This window comes from Emys orbicularis, chromosome 4 (assembly GCF_028017835.1).
Source record: "Emys orbicularis isolate rEmyOrb1 chromosome 4, rEmyOrb1.hap1, whole genome shotgun sequence".
NCBI classification, from domain to species: domain Eukaryota; kingdom Metazoa; phylum Chordata; order Testudines; family Emydidae; genus Emys; species Emys orbicularis.
The window spans coordinates 136,476,513-136,499,005 of NC_088686.1; the positions used below are offsets into that span (position 1 = coordinate 136,476,513).

A 22,493-nucleotide genomic window follows, 5' to 3' on the forward strand; every position below is an offset into this window, starting at 1 on the left:
CCTAAATATCTTTGAGGATCCGGGCCTTTGTCTCTGTACCTCAGTTCCCCTCCAGGGACGGGGGATAATAGCACTGCCCTACTTCGCAGGGGTGGAGCTGTGTGGAGAAATACATTAAAGATTGTGAGGTGCTCAGAAATGGTGGGAACAGAGGCCTTAGAAAGGGATAGACAGAAGGTCAGTTACATCAGTGGGTCTCAACCAGGGGTACATGTACCCCTGGGGGTACGTAGAAGTCTTCTGAGGGGTACATCAACTTGTCTAGATATTTGTCTAGTTTTACAACAGGCTACATAAAAAGCACTAGTGAAGTCAGTACAAACTAAAATTTCATAGACAATTATTTGTTTATATGGCTCTGTACACTATACACTGAAATGTAAGTACAATATTTATATTCCAATTGATTTATTTCATAATTATATGGTAAAAATGAGAAAGTCAGCAATTTTCCAGTAATAATGTGCTGTGACACTTTTGTATGTTTATGTTTGATTTTGTAAGTAAGCAAGTAGTTTTTAAGTGAGGTGAAACTTGGGGGGTACGCAAGACAAATCAGACCCCTGAAAGGGGTACAGTCATCCAGAAAGGTTGAGAGCTACTGCGTTACATGTTGTGCACACCCCCACTCTCATAATGCTCGGGGATCCTGAAGGAAATGAATAAGGGACTTTGCCTCATTCCTAGCACTACCGCAAAGAAGGGAGGGACCACAGAAGACATTTCTCTGTCCACTAAGAAAACAGCCAAGAGAGTCTTTCACATGCAAGTTACCAAGCTTCCAGCCACAGGACTCCATCCGCCACTCAGTGAAACATGGTACGCTCCAGCATGATGATTTCAGAACACTGTTTATTGGAAGCAGGACCTCATGGGGTATTGGAAACAGTGTCCCTTGTAGCTAAGGGGCTACGGGATTCACATCAGTCCCCACCTCATCGGGTAGCAAAACCAAGGGATGCTATGGTTGCTAAAAGGTTCATATCAAGTGGCACCTTCCACTGGATCTTAACTGGACCACCTGAGGCTTGTCGTGTAGTTAACACACCTTTCTTGGAAACGTAAGATACATGGAGCAGACACGCAGAGGGGAAACAAACATGAATGCCACATACAGTGAAAGCTGCTCTATGGTAAGTTGTGCTTCCAGTGGATAACCCCTAGCAGAATTTGCTTTGAACTCCATCACGCCACCTGATTTTTGCTGGGTCAGGTTCCACTGTGTGTATAAGATACATACACCATAGGCCAAGATCTGTATCTAACTTGAAATACGTTGTACGCTTCAGGTACTCAAGAGAAGCTAGTCTAAAGTCATGCCACACAATATAGAGGATGCCAACAGGAGTTTTATAATGAGCCACCGCCTCCTCTCTAGTGCAGAAATATTTTTTCCCATGCACAAAAAAATAAGAACCATGCCACATGGAGTAACTCTGGAATGGGATGCATGCAATGGACCGAGCAAAACTGATGAGCAGGGTTCAATTCCTGGCTCTCCTGAAGGGGCATGTGCACTGTAGACACATTTGGTGGAGGAAGCGAGAGGAGTTTAGATAGGGTTGTACCATCCATGTCTCTGCACTGCCTTTCATATAGGATTTGTGGGGAAGGACCTTACAGTCCCACAAAGATAGTAGATCATTCATTGGTTCCGGTTAGGGGGAGGGCCTCCAGACTGGTGGGGATCCAGGATCTTCAGTATTAAGGAGTCCCATCTCTGAGTCAGACTGGAGTAGGAATTATGGAACTTCAGGTTAGAGTTAGAGCTCGGGGAGGAAGAGGCACCAAGGAATTTCCCCTCTCTTCGCCCAGCTGCTCCTGCCCCTTTGTCAGATGAGCTGGGCACTTAAAACTTAGCTACCCCCTTTTATTGGTAACTAGGGATATGGGGTCTCAGCAGTGCTAGCATAACAGAATGGCCGGTGTGGTTTGCCAGGCACTGCTGAGTATAACTGGATTGGAGTGGACATAGCCAGTGGCAAGAAGGCCCAGTAGGGGGTCTTCACCTGATTGATATGCCCCACGCCCAGCAGGGCAGCGGGACAATCAGTACTGGAGGAGAGTTTGAGGATAGGAGCACAGAGGGTCGAGGCAGACCCTTCAGAGCAGAAGGCCTGTCAGCAGGGGAGCGGCCACTAGGAAGAGAGAGAACTCCAGAAGGTTGCTGGTGGCTGAACCATTTTGCTGGTCCAAGTCTTTCTTTGTGGGGCCCATCATCAGCTCTTCGGTCTCTCTGGCACCTGTGTGCAGAAAGGAAGGAAACCTGGAGTCAAAGCTGAAGCCACAGGCAAAGGACCGATTCACACTGCTCCCTCTGCGACATGCTGCCACATGGGCAAGGATAATGCATAGCGCAGGACAGCAGCACAGAGCTCCTCAGAAGGCAAGACACAGCTCGTGACTCTGCTCGTGGGTTAGTGGGGAACCGGCCAAATCCATGCTCATGCTTCATGAACCAGGCAGCTCAGACAGTCCCTGATAATGTTAGGGGACACAGTGCAGGAGAAGGTGCGGGGAAGGGGGTCGGTGCTGTGTGGGGAAGGAGTTTGAGGGCCAGTTTGCTATTGTTTCCTGCTAAGTGCATTTATGTTTCTTAGGGGTTGCCTATGTCCTTTACGTCCAAGACTCACTCCACAGCTGCCTTACCTGACAGGGAGGACTGGACAGCAAGGCTGTGCCCCGCTGCGGCCTTGGAAGGTGGTAATAAGTGCAGGAGGGAGATCACCTTAGCAGTGGCAGGTGCTGGCTTTAGGGCAGGTGGGGGCTGCTTGGTATCTTCCAAGCTTAGATCGGTTTCTGGAGTTGTAAGGCTGAAGGACGGAGGTGACTCTGAGGAGAGGGCTGGCTCAGCTCTCACAGAGGCTGCATCGGACTCCTTCAAGTCTCCCTCCATTTCTGGAGAGGCAGTCGGGCTGAGGGTCGACTCCAGGTCTAGAAAGAGCACAGCCTCCGTGGTCACCAATGGGGCACCAGTCTCCTCAGAGTCCACTTGCATTTCTGGAGATGTTTTAAGGTTTAGGTCTGAGGTGGGCTCTAAGGAGGATGTTGGCCCAGTGGCTGTGGTGGGGTTGGGCCTTGCTGTTTGGGTGGGTGGCGGGCTTGTGGTGGTGGTGGGTGGCGGCCTTGTGGTCGTGGTGGGGTTCGGCCTTGTTGTGGCGGTGGTGGGTGCTGGCCCTAAAGTAGTGGTGGTGGTTGGGCTTGTTGTAGTGGGTGCAGGCCTCGTGGTGGTGGGTGTCAGCCTTTTTTTCATGGTGGTGGGTGCTGGCCTTATCGTAGTGATAGTGGTCGGGCTCGTGGTAGTGGTGGCTGTTGCGAGAGCTGGCCTAGTGGTGAGGTTTGGCCTTGTTGTCCTAGAGGATGGAGAGGCCTCTTCTGAGTCTACACTGGGTTCTGATGAGAGACAAAGAGGGCTCTGGTTACCACCAGCTTCACTCGGAGCCCAACGGAGCTCCAGCCCCCCGAGCAGTGCCAATGAAAACCAGCAAAGGAGAGCTGGAGAAAGCAGGGGCAGGCACTTTCACTGGGCTCTCGGGGAAACACCCCCTTCTCTCTGCCCCTTGGTGGGAATTGAGCTTAGCAGGTAGCCCACCAGATGCAGGGATATCCTTTTTTCTGGGCAGGTCCCAAGATTTCATTTGTTTTCAGACCTGATGTGGGAAAACGCCACCCCTCTGGAATGGTATTTCCTGGCAGCAGGGGCCCACGTGGTTGCTAATGGGATAGGAAGCCTTTCCCATCTGTCACCAGCACGAATACGGCCCAGGTTGGAGGACCGTGAGTCTTTCCTGTCTTCTGGTGGCTGAACAGTGGAACGAGCTGGGGGAGCTCCCAGTGGACAGAGCTACCACCACGCATTGGTGTCTGCAGCAGAGATGCCAAGGACTGCATGGGCTGCAGAATGTGAAAATGACCTACCCCAGCAGAGGGTGGGGGGGTCCCATCAGATCAGGATGAGGCACATTGGCAAGGCAGCATGTGTGAGGGAAGCTTGCTTTGCTGCTGCCTAGGCTATGCCTGCTCTGTAGATAAACACAGGATTCCAGTCCCAGGTCTGCCAATCCAGCTCCTTTTTGACAGTACTAATAAATACTTACAAAAAGGTGATTCACCTCCGCGAATGCCTTAGAATCCTGATCCTGAGACCTGGGAGAACTTTGCCGGCAGGGCTAAGGAAGTGCTGGGATCCCCACATACAGCCAGATTCTGCCCCCTTACTCCTGGAGTAGCACCTCATTCAGAAGCTAACCCCACTGCTTTCAGGGGGATTGTCCCATGGGTGGAACCTGCCCCTCCCCCAGTTCTCTGGCCCGTCCAGTGGAGACACTGGCTCCTCCAGTTCCCTTCACGTACCACAGATTGAATTCCTACACGTATAGCCCTCGGGGCACTTGGAGCATGGAGGTCCTTCCTTGTACGGCTTGCGACCCCTCACGTTGCCGCTGGAAGCAGAACATGCAGATGAAAAGAGAACAGCCCATGACAACAGAGGGGACGAATCCCCTCCCCATCTCAAAAAGGAGGGAGATTTTTCATTCAAGTCAGATCTTGCTAAGATATAAATCAAGGGTCACTTAAAAAGTGGGGGGAGCTTTGACTGTGCTACTAATGGCACCTGGGCTTATGAACACTGTCTAGAGGCCTGAGCCTAAGCCTGGGAGCCTTTCCATTCACTTCAGCAGCGGTTTGGATCAGGCCCTTAATGTTACAGCTGCTCAAAATAGGACCCCCTCAGTTTCCTGAACGTTCATCGTTTTATTTTGCCTTCTTCCGTTAAAATTTCCACGCATATTTCCATAGAGGTTACCAGACTGGGAACACTCTAACCAGCTCTGATAGTTAGCCCTTGCGTTTATACAGCCCCATCGACAGAGGACCTCAAAGCCCCCTATACACATCTGTGAAGTACACTGATGTAAATCATCACAAGGAACTCCATGGAGTCAGTGGCATGACACCAGACTGAGAGCAGAATCAAGCTCATTTTCTCCATATCACAGCTGGGGAAAATGAGGCACAGAGAAATTAACAGCCAAATTCTCCTCCTAGTGACACTGGTGTAAACCCAGGGTGCTTCCATTGACCTATGTGGAGCAAGTCTAGATTTACAGCCCTGTAACTACGTGGCTTTTCATGACACACCCAAGGACACATGGTCCATGGCAGCACCGCAGATAAAACCGAGGGCTCCTCTGTCCCAGACCTGGGCTGGATTTACAAGACCTGCCTCTCTTTGTTGCCACAGGAAAATGACAACAAAGGGCTTTATTGGGATTGGCTTCCACTCGCTACCTGAAAGCAAGGTAAGCAGAGCCTTGGGGAGGACTTTCCTTCTCAGCCTGGGGATGAAGGTTACTGTAAGTAGATGTGACAGGGCCAAGATGGAATCAAAGCAGCCCTTGGGAAGCCCGTACTCACGGGGGATCGTAGTTGCAGACCAGCAGGTAGAGGTCAGGTTCCTCGACACCATGCAGGGTTTTACAGAATTGCATCCCACAGCCAACGCGTTCGCTGTTTGCCCAGACCACCTAAAGCAAGGGAGGAAGAGAGAAGGGTTACGTCTGTCAGCACAAGGCAGGAAGAGCACAGCTGGGAGACCATGAGACACCCTGCCTGTGAGAAGAGGTTTAGACGAATGAGCGTGTATGTCATCTGCAACCAGCGTCAGCTCAGTCGTCACCAGGACTTTCTTCCCTGACCTCCAAAGCTAAAGCATGAGCCACTACAGCTTGGGCTAAAGGACCAACTCCCCAAACCAGGAGCTGTAGCAGACTCATGGACTCTGTGCATGAAGGGCACACCATTTCAGAGTTACATCTAAGCAGAGTCAGGCCTGGTTAGTGCTTGGATGAGAGACCCCCATCAACAATTCTTCTCTATCTGGACACAACCCACGTACCCCTGAATTATGGTGCTGTTCATAATCCAGATCTGAATTTTGGAAGAGGCCCCTGTCTTTATACTAAGACAGATGAAAAGTCCAGATCCAAATACGCTGGAGTAGTGGAGAGTTCAAAACATAGAGCTTGACCTGGATCCTAGTTCTGAGGCCAGAACCCATCTGCTACAGGGACTTGAAAGCCACACCAGGCTTCCTGAGTGACCAAACGGTGCAGCATTAAAATACACAGATGACTTTAAAGACTTTTTTTTCCCTAAAGGGAAACTGTTCAGCAGGCCTGTAATGATCACAGCAGCTCATGATGCCCACACAAGTGAGCCATCCATGCCGAATAAGAATCAATTCTATCCTGTCCAACTGAGATTCTTATACGGGGCACATCACCATGGTATCGCAGCCCCTAAACAATATTTCTATGGTGGGTCAAGTCCCAAGCACAACTCCCTCCCAGGAATCCAGCCCCTCATGCCCTGTAGCCAGATACCTGGGTGTAGTGGCCACACATCTGTCCTACGGAGCACTTGGACGTGGTCAGGTTGTAATGCTCATGCTCGTTGTACCACTGCTCCAAGGCCACCTCCACGTCCATCTTGTCGGTAATGGCAAAGAGGTTCTCACCCCGCCGGCCCCGCTCCTTGTTGTGGCCCCAGATGCACTTCATTGCATAGGCTTTGGCAAAGGCTTCCAGGTCGGGGGCCCAGCTCTGAAACAAACACAAAGCTGCCACCATCATAAAGCATGAGGCCGGGGTGAGGATTGTCCATCAGGATCGAGTCCCTCGTCACATGGATGAAACCCTCTGACATGCTGAGACACACACAGCCTGTCCCCTATCCAGTGGGGCCAGAGGTTAGAACCTAGACTCCTGGGTTCTGTTCCCAAGCACTGGCGAAGTCTATGGCTCTCCCCAAAGTGACGTTTCTGATTCTTATCATGTTTGTCGGCAGGTCCATATTACATAGCAGGACAAGATCAGAAATGAGGATATTCAAAGTGAACCCTGCACCCACCAGCACTGGCTTGCTTTCAGCAGCTTTCGTGGTGGGTATGTATTATTACAATGGAAGACCAGAGAATTCGGAAATGTGTTTACCAAGGAATGCCGCCACAAGGGATCACATGGGCATCAAAAGCTTTGGTGGTGCCATAAGATTGCCAGTAATAGGCACAGACTGAATATCCAGCCAGACCACCTTGAGGATCTAGCCAGAGATTGATCCAGGTGGCGCTTGATCTGCAAGGAGGCCATGTTACTGGGATTTGCCATGATGATGATGGAGTCCCCTTTAGGGGTGCAACTGCTGGATTGGAGCCTTAAACTGTTTTAGGATGGGGTTTTAAAAGGAACTCAAGGGCATTAGCTGCTCAAATTCCAGTGGAATTCATTGGAGCTCAGTATCTAACCCCTTTAGGTTCCTTTGAATATACCAGCCTCAGGCAAACGTGAATATAAAATGCTGGTTGTCAATGGGCAGTTCAAAGCACCCCTACCCAGTTAGGAATTATCCCTGTTTTACCAATGGGGAAACTGAGGCAATGAGCAGCGTGGTGACTCATTCAATGTCACCTGGCAACAAGCTGGGAATGGAACCCAGAAGACCTGGGTCCCTTGTTGGAAACACTGACCACAATGAACAGGACAAACTGTGGGAATGCCTGGAGAGCGGGACCTGCCCAGTTCAACAGCTGTGTAAGGCCAGAGCGCAGGAGCCAGCGCACACATCTGGTAACCCCATCATTTAAACTCGACCGGAGACTCAGTCTGACAGCTGCCTCCCAAGTGATCCCTCCAGTGCCCGGACTGACAACAGCTCCTTGTCCAGCTGAGCTCCCCTGGGCTCCATATCTTACCTAGCGGCGGTTGCTAGGTAAGAGAGGGAGAAGTTTTTGCACAAGAGAAGCATTAAAGGGAACACTATGACGCAACTGCTTGGACTTTCATTACATTATTTAAAGGAGGCAGCAGCTTCTCTAAAATCCAACCAGCAGAGATAGCAGGGCAGGTGGGAGGAGAGCCCAGACATACAAGCCCACTGAAAGATCACGAAAATCAAAAGGGACGGAGCAGCGGGTGAGGAAGGTGGGTTTAGCAGCTGATGGGGGCAGGAGTAGGGTGTGATCCAATGGGGAAACCCTCAGTATTTTGCAGGGAAGGTGATTATCTTAGTTGGTGTGAGGATGATTCCTGGTTCACTGATTCCTATGTGTCAAAGCCCAAGGGTAGGTGGCAAGGATCAGAGAAGATGCAGTCACTGTTCTATCAAGTTGCTCTCTGCTTACTTATAAGAGGGGCGGCGGCCAGGGGAAGGGGGGGGTGTCTGATGTGGCTTTGGAAAGAGGGTTGGCTGCAGGTCTTGGTGGGGGGCTCATTATCCCCTCCCTGTGGCAGAGAGCCGGGTTCCATAAGCAGAGAACTAACCTCTCTGTTATTTGCTTCATTAAAAAAATAAGGCTTTGGCCTGCGTATGCCCATTGTATAACCATTTCCATGGTAACCAGCTCTGCTGTCCCAAACACAAGCACAGGGTGACTGCAGATGGGCAGTTAGCCACGGGAGTAGGTGAACTCAGAAGCTGAGATCTGGTTCTTCCAAAAGAAAAATGTCCTTGGAAATCCAGATGAGCAATGCAGACACCGGGAGTTTAATCAGAGACTCACGGGATTGTTTCTAAGCTGAACCGTTTACAAAAGTTTACCATGCCGGGGAAAAACTGCTGCTGCTGGCCATCAGGTCTTTTCAATTCTATAATAGTAAATGTAGCCTGGGTGTATGCATTTCACATCTATTCATGGTAAATTCAGGACAAATGCAAGACTCAGAGTAAACCACAATCAAGATCAATACGTTTTTCAGGACAGGATCTGAGTCAAGGCGGAAAGTGCAACAAAGCAGTCAAATCTGGCTTCAAACTTTTATTTCAAACAAATAGGATTGAATGTTCTTATTTGTCATATGCCTAAATCATCATCCCATTTTTACAATAAGCAGCAGCATACTTCATTAAGCCATTTTCAAAATTGCTTCAATGAGTTAAGAGCCTAAGGGCTTGTCCACACGGTGGGTCTGATTTCTAAAGCGCACTGATGTGTTGAGTATTAATTGGTCTGTATATAGGCTCCGCTGGTGCGCACTAAAGGTTCCCTCGTGCACTTTAGTGTTTCAGACAGCACTGTATGGCTGGCTGGCGTATCCGACGATGACATCACAGCATCACACGTTCTCATGTGGCTGTACAGTCCAATCCACGAGGAGCAAGATTGCTAACAGATGTCACACAAGAATGTGCAGGGTCCCACTGAGGACTTGGCAGGATGCTTGCCCCTTTTTTTGATCCGTTTTTCATGTATGTCTTCCTCAAAGTGTTTACTACCTTCATTGGTAGTTGCTCTCTATTCAGATCTGCCCTTGGCTTTGTCTTTGAAATCATCAATATTTATGTCAATTAAGGTCAGATTCTACTTAATAATGTCTTTGAAGCATTTTCAATGACCACCCTTCTTGTGCTTTCCAAGTTTCAGCTCACCCTAGAAAACTTTTCTGGGGATTTTATCATTACCCAAACAGCACTACATTAAAGTGCACCAGCAGGGTCAATTCATGTGCAACACACTAATGTGTTTTAGAAATCACACCCCAGTAGAGCACATTACCTCACTGTGTAGACAAGCCCTAAGCCTCATTTTAAAAAAATGAATTAAGCACTTAGGAGGCTAAGTCCCTTTGACTTTTAGTGAGATTTAGACTCCTAAGTCCCTTTTGAAAATGGGACCTGGGTGCTTTTTAAAAATTTCACCCCTGAACTAAAATAGTGTCAAATTAACTTGGGTTTTGTCTACACAAACGAGTTTAGTTAAAACAGTGCAAATTGTGTGTGCTGGCAAGGCCTAAAATAATCAGGTCATGATTAGAGCTGGGGGCAGAAGGGGATGGTTTTCTTGTCCTGAGATATTGAAAATGTTTCCCATCCTGAAAATAGGATCAAAAATCAAAATCTCAACAATTTTCACATACCAAAAATCCTCCCAAAAAAATTGGTTTGGGTCAATCGAACCATTTCGTTTTTATAATTTTAAAACATTTTGTTTCAATTTTGACTTTTTAAAAATTTTCTTTTAACTTGAAATTTACTAAAATTTCAAAATGAAAATTTGAAAAAATGAAAACTCCTCCCCCCTCCCCCTCCAAATATTTTGGCATCACGAGAGTCATCAAAATTGACCCTGTTTCGTGAACAGTTCTGGTTTTGACAAATTGACATTTTTCAGTGCTCATCAAAAAATCCCCGACCGACTGTAGTCATGATAAAGAACCAGCTGCAAATTTGTCTTTAGCCAAAGGGGTAATGCAGTCCAAATATCAACACCTTGCACTTTCTGTAGCACTTTCCCTCTTCAAAACACTTTACAAACATTAAGTAATTCATCAGATGTGGAGAGACATCTTACTCAAATCAAGGGGTCTAATACAAGAAGCAGCATCCTCTTATGGTTAGAACAGGGACCGAAAGAATGAGCCTCTATTTGTAGCTTAGACCGACACACTATATGACCTTGGGCATATTGCTTCTTCATGCATTAGATTTTCCCATCTATAAAATGGGGATAGTACTGTTTCGCCAGACCTACTCTGCAGGGGTGTTGTGAGAAGGAACATACACGAGCACCTTGGATGAAAGATGGTTAGTATTAAGATACCTACACAGCCAAAATCAATGGTTGAGGTTCAATTTTATATTCCATTCTATAGACAAAAGAGTCCATCAGTAATCACAAGTGCAACACTAAGAAGAGTTCTCCAAGCTCAGCTGGGATTTCATCACTCTGGCTGGTGAATTTAAGTTTTGGTTATTTGTTCATTGCAAATTTGTTTACTACAGCCATGACATTTACTGCACATGGTGTGTAGCTCGGTCATTGCTACGAGGGAAAAAGAAACAATTTTTACACTGGATCTCCAGCTAGAGTCAATCACATTTATGAACTTAAACTTTCAAAGTACATTTGATAACAAAGGCTGCTCTTATTTTAAGAAGAAATGTAGGAGACCCTCAGCTATTCAATAAGATACAGGATTCCTATCACACAGGAGACCTCCAGATATCCCATGCCTTTCTATCATATAGAACAGTGTTTCTCAACCTTTTTGATACCAGGGACTGGCTTGCTGCCTTAATGAACTATGTGAGGGAAATCTCAGGGACTGGCAACAGTTCACGGACTGGTCACTGAGAAACACTGATATAGAAGACCCCAGATATCCCACTGCAATCAGACCCTGGGTTTCCCATGGGACACTTACCATTTTCAGCATGTCTGCAGCACGAGGGGAGACCTGGGAGCGGTAGTGGTTGTGCATCGCCACAATCAACCTCTGTTCATCATCTGTAAGGGACCAGCTCAGCTCCACAGCTGTGAGCAATAGGAGAAAGGGAGGGAGCCCAGAGCTCAGCATTGTGGCAGTCGGTTCTGGCTTTAGCAGCCCATGCCTCTGGCAGATAGATTTAAAGCACTTCCCAAAACAAGGAACACCCAAAGCCTGAGATTAGGGGAGGAAATTTATCTCGTTATTATAATACATTTCAGAGCCACAGGGAACACACCCATGTAATGTCACTGATGAAAAAGGAATGTTGCTTAAGGGGCCAATGAGTGAACAATGCCCACTCCCTGAGAGCTAGCATGTGTGTGAAATCCTGGTATTAATTTTTTCCACAATCGAAGGAGCGCCGTTTTGGGGCCCTGCTACTGCTGTAATTTCAGATTTAAACATTAATATAACCCTTTGTGATGTCCTATAATTACTTATGTAATTACTCCCTCCCCTTTCCTTTCAGAGGATCCCCAAATGTTTTCCAAACTGAAACACAGACTAGACACACGGATCATTTCACCTTCCATTGAAATGCAGCCACCTCTGGGGCAGAACATGGCAGCTGTTTAACAACAAGCAGCGACACTAGACATGCAGGACTTGCAATTCTAGATCAGATCGGGGTCCCGGCCATCTTGTCCATTATCACGTCTTGGAGCGGCCAGCACCCGAGGAAGGTGCAGTGGGCAGTTATGGAATAACCTTCCCCACAGGAAGTTTCTTCCTGACCCTCATCAGATAAACGTATACCCTTAAGGAGGAGAGCTTATAGCCCTTCCCAAAAATGTTGGGTTGGATAGGAAGTGAGAAAAACCTTATGAAACTGCATAAGGAGGGATATTAAGGGAAAGTAGTAATAGCTCCATGTCTTTCATCACAAATGTCTTTCATTTTGACAGGTTTCCTTGTCACGCATCATGGCATTGTGCCAATCAGAACTCTGTATTACACTCCATTGCCCCACCTTTTGCCCCACCCCCTTTTTGGCCCTATGGTTTTGGAAGTCCCTCCTACTCTTTCTGTCCTTTCCAGGACCCCTGGGTATCATTTTTGGAGATGTGCTGTCAGCCATTTTGAAAAGAATGGGGTGTTTTTTGAAACGTATTTAATTTTTCCTTACTGGAAGCAGTATAAATAAGGAATGTATGTCCTTTCCTCATTTTAAGAGGGAAATTTGCCTTTTTACGCAGTGAGTACTATTCTAAATACAGTTGACAAAACAACTGCAGAGTTTTAATAACAGAGGAGTTAAAGGAGAATTGTTAATATATATCCATTTACACACACACACGTACGTACGTTACCTCCCACCCCCCCTTTTTTCCTACCCTGAACACAGAAATGCCAACCTTGCTCTGGGACGTTTAGGGATGTTTATGAAAAAAAAGTAGGAAGGCATTAGGGAAGTTACTTGGACCTCTCTCTCTTCCATCCCCTCCTGTCCCTGTCTATGGCCAAGGGGGGAGGCCTGGATCCACCACCCAAGCCACAGACTGTGTGTTATGCTCTGACTGCCCCATGTGGCCTCTCCTGGTGTGCTCTAGGTGCTGAAGCTTATGGTTTGGGCGGGGTATCCAGCAGCACCCCAATCCATTCAGAATCGCAATGGCTTGTCTACTAGAAACAATGATTTTTCTGGCAGGGTCAGCTGCAGCTGTTGGCAAATTTTAAACTGATCAAGGACAGCTTCTCAACTCCAGGATCCCACCCACAGTTGTTCTTTTTGGAACCAACATTGGTAGCACTGAGATGCTGCAAAACAAGCACCAAGCTCCCACCCCTCTGCTAACAAGCTTGTCTCCCGCAGGCCCCATTAGGTAAGTGTGTGAGGAATGCGGCTTTCTTGTATTCAAATGCTTCAATATAGAAATGTACTGTGCAGCTCCAATAAACCCATGGATCATTAGGAACAAATAATTTTGTTACATAACGTATGAGATATAAAACACACAATAGGGTTTGTGGATCTGATCTGACTTCAGTGGGTTCTGGATCAGGCCGAACGGCTACCGTTTCCAAAAGAAAATAAGGGTGTTAGGTACCCTGATCCCACTGAAAATCAACAGGAGTTGGGCATCTAACTCCTTGGGCTCCTTTGAAAATACCAGCCTCTGGGTAACATTTTCAAAAGCACGTAAGTGACTTAGGAACCTAAATCCAATTTTCAAAAGCTACTTTGCTTTTACTGATATAACTATGTTGGCTGATTTTTTGCTGACACCGATATACCAGTAACAGCCCTAGTGTGGATAGTTATACTAGTATCATGTGCCTTATATTGGTATAGCTTACTTGAGTTCTCAAACAGGAATAAGCTACACTAGTATAATCACTTTTCTACCCATAACCACACCTACACTAGGGGTGGGGTTTGCCACTTTAACTATAGTAATACAGGTAAAGCAGCAAAGCTTTAAGTGCAGACAAGACTTTAGGAGACTAAATCACTTTTGCAATTGAGATTTAGGCTCAAATCACTTACACATTTTTGAAAATTTTACCTGTGTGTAAAGACATATTATCAGACTGTCAGATATTTAATGCCATATGCTGACTGTCGTCAACCTAGCCAGCATATGCAGATCTCTATTATACTCTCCTCCACCACTTCTGCCACCATAGCATAGGCACAGACTCCATGAAAAAAAATGGTGGGTGCTGAGCACCCACCAGCAGCCACGCGGATCAGCGCCTCCCACCCTCCGGCAGCCCCGCCGATCAGCGCCTTCCCCTCCCTCCCAGCACCTCCCGCCCACTGTGATCAGCTGTTCCGCGGCATGCAGGAGGTTCTGGAGGGGAGGGGAGGAGCGGGAAGAGGTGGAGCAGAGGCAGACCAGGGGCAGGAAGAGGTGGGGTGGGGTGGGAAGAGGCAGGGGCTTGGAGGAAGAAGTGGAGAGGGGGCAGGCCCCTGGGCAGAGCAGGGGTCAAGCACCCCCCAGGAACCAAAGGTTGGTGCCTATACGCTATAGCTCAAGTATAGTCACAAAACCACAGCTCTTGCTCACGACACTGTTTCTTTAATAAAAAAAAGAAAAATCCACATTGGGGAAAAAGGTGCATCAATGTTTGTATTTAAATGCAAAAAGTAAAAACAATTTTAAAATTCTTCTTACATACAAAGCTGATTTATTTACATTCTTTACAGGCTTTTCCCAAATATTTACAAACTTTGCAATATATTAAATTAAAATCATCCATAAAATTCACTGCATATTTACATTCTTTAACAGCCACTTGAATGTATAGTGTACATAATTCAACAGTCTTTATGCATATATCTATAGAATAGTTTGCCCAGCATACCCCTGAGTCTTTGTAATATGTCGCAATTAACCATATTACCCCCCATTTCCCACTACTCAAAGACAGAACATTAAAAATAAATCAATGCTCATTTGCTGGAATCTGCACAGCAAAAGGAAAGGCCAGCACCTCCCATGTTTAACTCAACACGACAGTCCCTCAGTCCTTTAAGATACCTATTTTCAGGCATTCCAGAAGAGAAGAGAGAGCTCTTGATAGAAATATACAAAGAGAAGAAAGTTGAATTATCTGAGAGGTGAAAGGTTTCTGTTCGTTGGTAGCAAGGCTGCTGGAATTGCTCATTACTTGTGGTCTGATCCTGGAAAGTGCTGAGTTCCCTTATTTCCCATTGAATTAACAGGGAGCCAAGGGCACCCCAGCACACTGCAGGATCGGGGCCGAGCCTGCAACCCTTCCTCATGACAGCAGTCCCACTGCAGTGAGGCAGGTCCACTTGCGTGAGAAAGGGTAGTAGGCTCGTCTTCCTCATGCCATGTAGCGCGGTTACCATTCAAATCACCAGTAACTTGATTTTCTTCCCTGTTCCTCTAAGGCTGTATCTAACGCTGCAATCAGAGGTGTGACTGCAGCTTGGGTAGCCAAATCCATGCCAGCTTTAACCTGCCTGGTACAGCTAAAAAGAGCAGTGAAGGCCTGGCGGCACGGACTTCAACGTGGGCTGTACAAGGCCGCCTGATACCCTGGGTATGTACTTGCCTTGCTAGCCCGTGTTGAGGTCCATGCCGCCATGTCTTCACCACTATAGTTACTGGTGCTAGCTAGATTAAAGCTAGCGTGGGGACGTGTACCCAAGCTGCAATTAGTGTAGACATATGCCAAGACAAAGTGCACCATACAGCACAGCCAGTACCTCCCTCCCCTCCCATCTGGAGAGTGGGCACTTTGCAACAGCTGTTGAGAGAGGGGCTAGTAAATGCACCAAAAGCCATCTGACTCCAGTAGGATCTTACCCTAGAAAACTCTCCAGGGGTTTTGCAATGGGAGTCGGAGGTTCAGATTTGCAGCACTGCACAATTCTCATTAAAAATCAGTGGGAACTGGGTGTTCAGATCCCCCTAGTTTCCCAGTGTTGAAATTAGCAAAGTAATCAGACTCCTTTCTCCTGCATTCAATTACCCTGAGTTCAGAAACCAGAGAGATCGGGATAGACAATGTCTTGGATTATTGGAGACAGGCCTTAAACCAGCCTCTATGAAGTTCTACCTGCCCCCTTCCCTGGAGCAGATAGTTTTTCCTTACAGGTGAGTAAGATATGACAGTTTCATTATCTCCGGTTATTATGGGCAAGGGCAAGTGAGCAAGTTTTGTGCCTTGACTGGTGAATTTTCACAGCAGCTTTGCAAGGCTATGGCATTCAGGGAGGCTTATACACGAAGCATTTAGGCACGCAGTGAATTTCAAAAGAGGGATGATCTGGGCGAATGGGGTTGGGCCCCTGGCAGATGGCAGTAGAGAGCAGGGCAAGGTGTCAAACTAGCCGCCCACAGGGACTGTTTAAGACATGTTGTACGCAGAAAGGCCCACAAATGTCAGGCAACGCTGGAGGCCATGGACATCCGTGACATAATATGCAGCATCAACGACCTGATCCACTTGCTAAGATGCCTCAGTAACTGAGAAGATGGCCAGGTCGCTCCACTCTGTTACAAACTCCAGAGCCATAGGAGCCGGCTGACTGTTTGGGGCAACATTTAACCCTTTCTCTACCAAGTCCTCGGTTTTGGGAGATCGCAAGAATAGAATCGCCCTTCCCCACCTCTCAAGCCTGTCACTGCCTTTGGAAATGCTGCTGCTTTTCTGGGTGGGAGAAGTTGTGCCCCAAAACACAAATGGGGTGGGGGATGGGATGGGACCGGACCAGTTCTTGCCGGCAGTCATCAGACTATCTAGCCTGGAAAGTGTTGACTATTAGGTCGGATATTAGGAAAAACTTTTTCACTAGGAGGGTGGTGAAGCACTGGAATATCCTTCCTTAGAGGTTTTTAAGGTCAGGCTTGACAAAGTCCTGGCTGGGATAATTTAGTTGGGGTTGGTCCTGCTTTGAGCAGGAGGTTGGACTAGATGACCTCCTGAGGTCCCTTCCAATCCTGATATTCTATGACTAGGAGCTGAATCGTTGAGTAGGAGCACGCTGCATCTCAGACTCACCAGCCTCATTCTCCTTTGGCCTTATCTACACAAGAGTTCAAACCCCGACAGCCATGCCTGTACTGAATCACAGCAAGGTGCTAACGCTATTTCCCTAGCTGCCAGAGACAGGGATGGACTTGAGCTAGAAACCACCAGGGCTTAGTACTCTAGTGCTGATGGGGCCACATTTGATTCTTCAGTATCTTAACAAGCAGAGTAAAATCAGCCTCCTCCTGTTTTGGTTTAGCAGCTAAATCTGCCTTTAATTCCTTACGGCTCTTGGAAGCAGAGGAGAAAGCATACTGGAAGTGTAAAAACAAATGATGTAAATTCCAAAGGCAGTGAGGTTTGGACATGTGAGCACTGTGTCTCCTAGACACAGTTCTGGAAACTTAGGCAGAGACCAAAAGTGCACTTGGAAAGCAGATCTGCAATCAGGACAGATTCACCATCTTCTTTCCAACTGGCGTAACACTCTGCTAGTTGTGTTTGAGCTGGGGAGAAGCTGTTTTTATGGGAGCATGTCTGTAGAGTAGACATAAACCAGCTTGAGAACCCACTGCTTGTTAGAGAGCCTGACAGCTGATTGTCTTATTGGCTGATTTCTTCTCCTTCCATAAAGCCAGGGAACCGTGTTGGCACTGATGTGGGTCACAAAACAAAGGCATTTCACAGACTGCTGACAATTTTCTCTGCAACTTTTTACAAGTCACATTCAAGGACACTTAGAAGCAGTAGCAGCACTAACTCACTCATGATCTTAACAACACCGAGTCCAATATATCCCTGTGTGTGTATTTCATCGAATGCTTAATAAAAATGGAGCTAGGCACAGAAAAACCTGGGAGCTGATGAGATAACCTTGTTGGCCTCTGAATTTAAATTGAGAAGCTGCCAAAATGTAAATAGCATCGGTCACTAATTTGTGTGTTTAGGGCATGATCCTTGTGTCACTGAAATCAAGGGTAACTTGCACAGGATCCAGCCCTTCAGAGGGATACATGTGTGAGAGAGTGTAGGGGGTGTGTACAATCACTAGTATAAAACCCACCAACAAAAATTAGCAAACAATAATACTGGGAATTGTACTAATCTAATTCCCTGTGATATTTTCCTGCTAATTAAATTAGACCTTTATTGTTCAAAGCCAACTAAAATAACACCCACCCTCTCATGTTCTACTCCACCTGTTTTGTCTTTTCCCCCTTTAGGGACTGATTCTGCAAACACCCCCCCAGAATAACTCATTAGCATTATGCATGTAGGGAAGTGTTTGCAGGATTGTGCCCTTGGATTATAAATTCTTTTGGGACAGTAACTGTCTTCTATTTTAGCTTTGTAGAGCACCCTGCAAAATGAAGCTCTGATCTGAACTGGAACCTCTAAGCATTACTGTAACACAATTAATAAATACCAGCAGCAGCTTCACACCCATTTTCCAGCTGTTGTTAAAAAACTGCAAGAGGGTGGAATGAAATCGTTCCACTTCGTTATTTTAATTGACCTAAAGATGTTTACAAACTAAAAGATTCTTGTGTCTCATAACATGATTAACTTGCTTCAAAACAAAAGAGGCTCTCACAATACCATACGAACTGTCCTGAACTGCAGCCCGGGGCTATGACTTCAGTCTGACACATCTGTAAGTCATCTTCCACAGCAGGAACAAAGACCCTTAGGATCAGACTCGGGAGGAACGGCTGTAACTGCAGCCGGCACATGATGAAACTGATCCTCTCTAAAGGCACCGGACAAGGGAGCACACAAGCAACAGGAAACATGCAGAGGAATCTCGGAAGGGAATCAGGAAAAAAAAAATCAACATTCATTCTGGAGAGAGATGGAGCTTTGGGGTCTGGAAGGAGTTAACACACAAATAACTGGGGGAAGAAGGAACTTCCAGGTAAACCAGATCCTAAAAGCTGCCCTCATTTAGGTCCTTCCCATACTGGCCAAGGAAAGCAAGCCAGCACATTTCAAACAAGAGCTGCACAGTATATGCAAGCAAGATTTGTGAGTAAGGTGCTGATGCCGTTTGCCTCGCCAATGTAGACAGGCGCCAAGATTTCAATGGAGATCAGTGATTTTGGGTGGCCAACTTGGGACACCTCAAGGGAGCCTGATTTTCACAGGGTGGGTGCTCAGCATTGTCTGAGAATCAGGGGGCTCAAGATCACTAGTCACTTTTGAAAATCGTAACCAGGGGTTTCCAAGTCAGAGCCAGGTGGAGCCGTGGGAGAGCGGGGTAGTGCAGTTCACTCATTGATCTGAAAGGGAAAGCGTAGGCAGTGCTCTCACCAAAGCTCTCTGCACTCAGAACCTGGACAGCCAAATTCACACCAGTATTTTTGTTAGAGGAGGAAAAAAGCATAGGAACTATTTATTGGAACCAGCAACACTCTGAGGCTGCCATAATGCAGAAGAGCAATCATGACGAGACAAGGCGGTGGTGGGGGGAAGGGTTAAACAGATTCATTTGGTATAAGAACGCTGCTGTGTGTGGTGGCCGGGCTGTAAGGCCCATTCTTTTCCTGTGGCACGGAGCCCGGCCTGAGTCTGTGAATGGGGGCTGTGGGGCTCATTCTCCTCCTCGTGGGGCATGGAACTGGGTGGTGATGTGGGGGGAGGAACCATGGAACATTTCAATCATGTGTCCCCTTGACAGAGCTGCCCCAATAGGCCAGCCCAACGTTACCTCTCCGGGATGAATGCAAAGGAGGGTTTCAGTCACAATTTCGCCCGGTCTGGGGCTCCCTGTGAAATTCTAACAGTGCAATAGTCACAAAGGACACAAGGAGAAGCTTGTTTTCAGAAATGCAGCTGCCTGGACTCAGGAAAACAAATGTGTGCACCCCCAGGGCTTACCTGAGGGGGGTGATCAGTTCAACTGCCTCTCTCCTTAGGTACGTCTGAGGAGGGGAAGTATTACCTCGGAGGTCAGGGAAACGGTTGCTTGAAACACAAGGCCTCCCACACTGTGGGCAGGGTGGGCAAAGCTGCTTCCCCGGATGTTTCAGCTTCGTCGCTTTTATACGCCCATCTCCTTGTGCCCCTTGCACATTCTTCTCGCATTGGAGTGGACTCCAGCTCTCCCACAGTTCTTAGCTAGCGGATCCATCGCAAATGACTATGGGCTCTGCTCCTCTGGAGTTAAAGCTCATCTTCCAGTAATCCGCGCTGGCATAGCCTTTGGGAAATACAACAGGAAGCAGCATGAGATGGGCCCATGACTGGTTATTGCACCGGACAAGCTCAGACCCCACTGTGATAAATATGTAGAGAGAAGAGAAGCTGATCAGGGCCTCCGTTTTACATCTCTATCACAAGGCAGCACCTCCAGCAGCACCGCGTCCCTCAGCACTGTGTCAGGGCATCAATCAGAACAGACTCAGAGGGAAAGGGGCGAGTAAGTCATCCACACCACTTCCTGCAGCATCCTGGCTATTCCTGAGTGGTTTCCTCTCTAAGCACTCACCTAACCTGACCCTGCTCGTCTTCGGCAACATGGCACGACAAGGCTTTAGAAGGGACTTGATAAATGCAGAGAAAATGATCATGGACAAGGCTATGAAACTCCTCTGCCTGCAGGACCTCAAGGGAAAGGAGACTCAAATGATCCTTGGAAATCAGTGGGGGATGAGGACTTAGACATGAAGTTACACAGAGTATCTCAAGGCATTTTGCTGCTTCTGCTCCAGGTCATAAATTGAGCCCTCAAAGGGGTCTGGGGAGTAGTTTTTTTCTCCCACTACATGAGAAGGCTTGGTACAGTTGGTTGGGTGCAATTATTTGATGCTGGAAGTAGATGCTCATCTCTGTCAGAGGCACTTGGACAAGACATAACCGGGAGCAGGTGCCTGGCCCTGCTTCGGGAGGGGATCTCCTAGGTCTACTCACTGCAACACTGGAACTCACCAAAATCCCCAGCTTCCAGCTCCACCGACAGAGTCCTGCAGTGTCCTCTGCACTCAGTGTAAGGTGCAATATTCAGGGTTAGCTGGCCGCTTCCAATAGCAAACATGCTGTGCAGTCTGTGGGTCTGTAACAGATAGGAAGGAGGAAAGATATAGAGGAAGGAGCTTCAAAAACTCTCCCTGTCCTTTCAGGGCATGGCTCAACCAGGCCAGGGGCTGATATTAGAGGACTATTTATTACGGGGTTATCAATATGAAATCATACCAAACCCAAGACCCGGAAGGCTGCTGAGGACCCCTATTCAGCTATACAAAGCAGCACAGCCCCACCACTCCTCTGCACTCAAAGAAAAACAAACAAGACGAGGAGGAGGAAAAATTGGCCCAGAGGTGGGAGAACGGGGCAGAGGCCCAGAGTGAGGGGATGCACTCAGGAGCACCCATCACTGATCTGTGCCAACAAAAAAAATGGTTGGGAGCTACTGCATTGAACCAACTTCACAATCCTCCTCCTAAGTAGCTATGGGTGTGTCTACACTGCAATTAGACACTTCCAGCTGGCCCGTGCCAGCTGACTCAGGCTTGCGGGGCTTGGGGCTGTTTCACTGTGGTGTAGACATTTGGGCTTGGGCTGCAGCCCAAGCTCTGGGACCCTCCCCCCTTTGGGATTCTAGAGCCTGGGCTCCAGGGCGAGCCTGAACGCCTACACTGCAATTGAACCAGCTGGCACGGGCCAGCCGCAGGCTTTTAATTGCAGGGTAGACAGACCCCAAAAGTCAGATCCTTATTTTACAGATAGGGAAACTGAGGCACGGAGCAGTCAGATGACTGGCCCCCAAAGTCACAGTGAGGCAGGACAGAAGCAGGAACAAAACCCAGCCACCCCAACTTGCATTGCCCATGCTTTAATCATCAGACAAGAATCTCCGTTTCCTAGTGCGCTTGGGAAAAGCAACTGATTGCACTAGTGGGTGAAATTTATTCCTGTGCAGAGCACCAGCGTACAGCCCAAGCCACATGTGAGCACGTCCTGGTACATGTGGTGCATAGGCCTTACACTGACTCTCTGCACATGGGTGACTTTCCTGTGTTGAAGCCAGTCATGTACCTGCACAAAAGAGGAAAGCATCCCCGTGATGGATTTCTCACCTTATTCCCTAACTCTGGGTTGCGAATGAGAAAGCAGCTTTCCAGGGAGATTGCCTTTGGGAATGCCAGCAAAGACAAGGCAGGGAAAAGTTCCTGGAGAATCTGAGTTTTATTCAGGGCTTTGTACCTATAAAACATTTTACAGAATCACTTTATAATAATACTTAGCACTTGTATAGCCTCTGTCCAATGTCAAAAGTCTTCACAAACATTTATTCCCGACACCCGTGAGGTTAGCAGCTACATATTATTATTAGTCCCATTTTATAGATGGGGAAACTGAGGCACAGCCAGGTGAAGGCTCTTGCTCCCACAGAGTCATTGTCCGAGTTGGGATTAGAATTTATGATTCCCCAGCTCCTCGGCCTGTGCCCTAGTAACACCATTCCCTTACACAGTGATGCATCTTTGAACAGGAGACAGGATATGATGAGTCGGGGGAAAAAGGCTTCATTCTTCATCGGAGATGTCTAAGGAGTCCCCTTCCCTACCGTCCCTTAGAAAAAGCTGTACTAAATCGTTAATCAAATAAAATCATTATCAAAATGGGGAGATGCCACCTTGCATTATTATTAACTATCTGTGTAGTGGTAGCGCCTAGGAGCCGCAGTCCTGGGCCAGGATCCCATTGCGCTAGGTGCTGTACAAACACAGAACAAAAAGACAGTCCATGAGTTCAGACCTACTGAAACCACACATGTAA

At 47.5% G+C, this 22,493-nt stretch overlaps 2 protein-coding genes across 2 annotated transcripts in view; both read right to left on the bottom strand.

The window, feature by feature from the left end:
* Positions 1-2,103: 2,103 nt before the first annotated feature.
* On the bottom strand, positions 2,104-11,354 carry PI16 (peptidase inhibitor 16). Its single transcript, XM_065404442.1, has 6 exons — positions 11,202-11,354; positions 6,387-6,605; positions 5,419-5,528; positions 4,354-4,442; positions 2,650-3,393; positions 2,104-2,243 (listed from the first exon to the last, which is right to left on the bottom strand). The coding sequence occupies exons 1-6, from the start codon at positions 11,352-11,354 to the stop codon at positions 2,104-2,106; spliced, it is 1,455 nt and encodes a 484-aa protein (XP_065260514.1).
* An 8,260-nt stretch (positions 11,355-19,614) lies between these two features.
* C4H6orf89 (chromosome 4 C6orf89 homolog) overlaps positions 19,615-22,493 on the bottom strand; it is a 28,714-nt gene continuing 25,835 nt past the window's right edge. The window contains exons 6-8 of the mRNA XM_065402732.1: positions 21,791-21,917; positions 20,643-20,766; positions 19,615-19,914 (exon numbers count right to left, since the gene is read on the bottom strand). Coding sequence (XP_065258804.1) covers positions 19,829-19,914; positions 20,643-20,766; positions 21,791-21,917 — 337 coding nt within the window. The 3' untranslated portion in view covers positions 19,615-19,828. The remainder of the gene's footprint in view (positions 19,915-20,642; positions 20,767-21,790; positions 21,918-22,493) is intronic.